The sequence below is a fragment of the Anoplophora glabripennis genome, unplaced genomic scaffold, assembly GCF_000390285.2.
Source record: "Anoplophora glabripennis isolate ALB-LARVAE unplaced genomic scaffold, Agla_2.0 scaffold15, whole genome shotgun sequence".
NCBI lineage: Eukaryota > Metazoa > Arthropoda > Insecta > Coleoptera > Cerambycidae > Anoplophora > Anoplophora glabripennis.
This window is the reverse complement of record NW_019416279.1, coordinates 1,028,330-1,033,263: the sequence shown is the minus strand read 5'-3', so window position 1 is coordinate 1,033,263 and position 4,934 is coordinate 1,028,330. Positions and strand designations below refer to the sequence as shown.

General features: G+C 34.0%; 1 protein-coding gene across 1 annotated transcript; it reads right to left on the bottom strand.

The window, feature by feature from the left end:
- Positions 1-2,269: 2,269 nt before the first annotated feature.
- On the bottom strand, positions 2,270-4,226 carry LOC111693180. Its single transcript, XM_023457381.1, has 2 exons — positions 4,161-4,226; positions 2,270-2,494 (listed from the first exon to the last, which is right to left on the bottom strand). The coding sequence occupies exons 1-2, from the start codon at positions 4,224-4,226 to the stop codon at positions 2,270-2,272; spliced, it is 291 nt and encodes a 96-aa protein (XP_023313149.1).
- Between the last annotated feature and the right edge of the window lie 708 nt (positions 4,227-4,934).

Genomic DNA, 4,934 nt, shown 5'->3' with positions numbered 1-4,934 from the left:
ACATACCGACTCGCTACCCACTTATCAAAGGCTCGTAAGCCAATTAGCACCATTTTAATAATAGAAAAGCGGGGGACATTTTTTTCTTTGATGCGTTCAGCTGAAGCAAATAAAACCACGAAACAACTTCTTTTGAATGGTAAAATTAGAAAGTTTTGAAACAAACGAGTTTTCAGATTAAGTTACTTGATGGTATTAATTCGAGTTCCTATTTTTAGAATAGTATTGTAGTGTGAAGTTTACTTCTGTTATTTGTTCACTTACAGTGCAAGATATGATCTTGCATCACAGTAGATACAGCCCGTGCGATATTTGTTGAGATATTCCAAGAATACTCCTGCGTTAGTTTCTTGGAATTAACTGCATTCGACACTCGAGGTAGAAAGACGTTGGCGGAAAATTTCAAGGCACGCCTCTGTCGTGGTAAATTGTTACAGTAGTTCCCATAACAGAACTTTATTGGCTTATTCTTTTATTCTATTTCGACAAATATCGTAAAGTCACATAGAACGCAAAATATTTAATTGGACCAGCAAGGGTTAGCACCACATATATTTTCTTTTAATCCTAATTCTAATAATTAAAGTGGTTGGCAATTCGTACTAGATTTACTATACATATAAGCATAATAGCAAGGTAACAGAATTTAAAAAAAGATTCTAACATCTGAGAAAAATACATTTTAGTAGATAAGTATGACTTAGTTTTGCAATCATATTTTCTTTGAGTTTAAATATAAATGAAATGTAATTCTAGTCCCAATTTTGTCCCTTGAGGTGCCCTGTGTCGAAGTTTATACATTCTCATAATTTTCTAAATGTTGTTGTTGCTGATAGTCCAGTCGACAGAGTCCGAAAAGTTACTTGCTTGATAACTAGGAAATAACTGCACAGGAATACTTTAAATGATGAATACAGTAACAGGCTAATTTGCTGACAAAATATTTTATCAGGAAAAAAAGTTATTAACAATTTTATCGTGAAAAAAATTTTTTTTTAGTAGTTTTCTTGAAATAACTCAGCGGGATGACTTTGTACGAAAAAATGCTTAGGACATGATTTTGTTCGTAATAAAAATAGCTATTAAATGGCGGTGGTCCGATTACGAAATTTGCAATAACAAAGCTGTGGGATTGAAAAATGGTATAAAACGTCAATTTTTTAAAGTTGCTGTAAAAATGTCAATTATAAACAAAATGTGATAAAACTTTCGAGAACTATAGTTCAATATATATAGCATTTTTTCGTGTAAAGTCATCCCGCTGAGTTATTTAAAGAAAACTACTAAAAAAATTTTTTTCACGATTAAATTGTTAATAACTTTTTTCCTGATAAAATACTTTGTCAGCAAATTAGCCTGTTATTGTACTCATCATTTAAAGTAGGCCTGTGTGGTTATTTCCGGGTTATCAAGGTTTGACACAGGCCGAACCTCTACCAACTGGACTATAAATAATCAATTTAATTTTGATAACAATTTTTAATTTGTAGCTTGACAAAACTCATCAAGTGTATGTAGTCTGTATTCAGTGATCAAAATAATGTTAATACCAAAGAAGAATATTGATATTATGAAATTTACGAAATTAATGCTTTTTCCAAAGAAAAAATACGTACAATATAAAGCAAAGAAGTCCAGAATGTTTAGTAGACGAGAAGTAAACAAATTTTAAACAAAATCATTATGCTTGCCATAATTGTTTTTTTCTCTGTGGTATAAAAATATCAGCTGTTTCATTAGAACCATTCAAACTAAGTTTGCTAATTAAAATAACCATTATAATGGTAAAGTTACAAAATTTAAAGATAACTTTCTACTAACTGAGGAAGAATATTTTTAGTAGGTAAGTAATATCTAGATTTGTATCTCCTTCTTTTCTTTGAGTTTAAATATAAATTAATAGTAATACTAGCCCTAAATTTGATCCCTGAGGTGCACTGTGTTGGAGTTTGTGATGTAATGTTTCTAAATATTACTTAGTAAACATTAATAACATTAAATTTTGATAAGTTTTTAGTTCCTGTTAGGAAGAAATAATATGCTTCTACATCAACAGTTTTTGAAAACTGTACATTCTAGGACATTAATCCTAAATCAAAATTTTCATAACACATCTCGATAAATGTTTTCACTTATTTTGTGGTATAAAAAGATTAATGTCAGCACCTGATTCGTCAATTGCCCTTGACTGGTATAGGGTGAATTACCCATCCATTTTTTTGGTTGACAAATTTTTAACATTTTGCAGATCACCCTGTATATTCCAAAATCAGTCTCGATCCCTCAGCAACCTCTCAGCGATCCCCTTCACCATGGGATGGTCTGGGGTCAGCCCGTGGTCCGATAAGAACCTCAGGGTTTCCAAGGCGCAAGCTGTGTACCCCGCAGCTTCGGGATCTCGCATGTTCTCTTCGTTCTCCAGGTCGGCCTGCAGCTCGCATATCTTCTGGAGGCAGAGTTTCAGCATCTCCGTGACTCGGTCTGATTCTCGAGCCTGTGGAAAAAAATTACAGGAAGTAAACGATCTCATTTGGCAACGGAAATGTTGGATGAACTGGTAAGTCCCATTAAGCCCGAAACCACGCCAATAAATATATTAACTAATTTGTTAAAAAATTAGAAGTACAGTGTGTTAATATTAAATTCCTTTTCTATGATGCTAAGGTGACACGGTATGATAGCTATGTTCGCGATATGTAGCTATGTTCGCAGTATGATAGCTATATTCGCACTATGGTAGCTATGTTCGCGGTATTATAGCTATGCTCGCAATATATAGCTATGTTCACGGTATGACAGCTATATTCGCAATATGATAGCTACATTCGCAACATGGTAACAATGTTCGCGATATATAGCTATGTTCACGGTATGATAGTTGTGTTCGCGATATTCAGATATGTTCGCGATATAATAGCTATATTCGCAGTATGGTAGCTACGTTCGCGGTATGGTAGCTATGTTCGTGGTATGATAGCTACGTTCGCAATGCGTATTAAAAATATCTACCATTGTTTAATACTAAACCTATAAACGTACTTTGGTTGCTAAAAAATCCAGTCGTGGAGGAAGGTGCAGGAGATAAAGAAATTAATTTTTCGGTTTGTAGCTTACATTACTTAAAAATGATTGAGATAATAAAAAAAGAGAGATAAAAGGAGATCATATATTTCTATAATATACAGCTTACAGCATTTATTGTTTTCAATATCCATAGCTAACACATTTTTAAGGTATATAGCTATCATATATATTATATTATATCCAATGGTGGTCGATTTTAATACACATAACGAACATAGCAAAAACAAACAACATAGTGTTTTATACTGTCATATTTTGGCTACTTGGGGCATGTATAGCGAATTTAACGAACATAGCTATATTTTCCATAGTTTCTCTATAATTTTAAAATGTACATTGAATTTGTACAGCGAACATAGCCAATCTGTGTGCTGTTATATTTTTGGAACTTGGAACTTGCATAGCGAACTTAACGAACGTAGCTAACATCGTAGCTATTCTTAATACACATAGCTAGCAAACGTTCTGTGTGGCCTTAACATAAAAGAATGTCGTTTTTAAGTGCTTATAGTTATAGGGAACGTTTTGTAGTCCTATCACTAAATCTAAAACAAGTACTATTTTTCGACATACCGAACTTTTAAAGCAAAATTAGTTTTGAAACTTCACCCCCTATCATCTCTGGAGAATATTCAACAGGAGGGGAATAAAATCATAACACAAGCCGAAATATGCACGCGAAATTAGTCCAACACGTTTTAATTTGGATTTCATTAAAATTCATATTAATTCACTGACAAACTTGGATGATGTATGACCTATTGACTGGTTGTAAGCCCTAATTTAATTCTAACTTCCCCCCTCGCAAACATATTTAATGATATGGGTACGAACAAAAAGTTTGTAAATTTCATTAAAAATTAATGACTGTTTTTCAATTTAAAGTTCATTGTTCAGGATCGGATTCTAAATATATTTGTTTCCAATTTAGATGTTTGTGATATATTGCAAAAAAAAGGAACTTCTTGTAAAAAAAATACAAAACCAAATAGGTATAGCTCTTTATATACTTTCCTCTTTAATTTTCTTTCAATAAGTTTTATAAGCACAGACTAATTACTAGTAAAAATACATACCCTGTGGTGTCTAGTCCTTTTATTATCCTGTTTCTTAGGCCTGTCATTCGCTTTAGGAATCTTCATTTTGCAAAGTACCAATAATTAATCAAAATTTTTTAAAACACTATTAGGAACACAACAGTAATTATCAGACTTGTTTCACAAAATTTAGTATCACGATCACTTGTCTAGGACGAAACTAGTTGAACAAACAAAATCCAAACAAATCCTTCACTCTTGATGTAATAACAATAAACTTTCCATTTCCATCATATCGAAGGAGAAAATTTTACTTTTTGAAGTAGTTAGTAGCCGAAACTATCCTATCACTTGTCACTATCTACACTAAAAATTGAAGAGCCAATTCACATTTTTCCACTACTGTTGGATTTAGCACGTGAACGACACCTTCCTCGTCTGCGGTATCTCCGATCTCCAAGCAATCACCTATTTGATCATCTAACCGCACGCGCTTTTGCTGCAAAAGGTAAATCCATCTGATTCCATGCACTAGAGTGAATCACGAAGGCACCGTTTCTACATCGAGAACACCGTCGCGTAACCTAGTCCTTTCTTTGTCTCCTGGGGTTCCAATCATGCGTGTGAAGGGAGCGGATGAGAGAAATGCGTTACACATGTCGTGTCTTGTCCACAATCCACGTGAAGCGCCATGGGAGAGTTTGTGGATGCCAATTGGAGGTGGTGGAGGCAGATGTGTGCCGCTCGGTAGGCAGAGGTCTAGCCGCAGCTGTCGTGGGACAGATGTATAAATGCATGCTGGTGGTGATGACT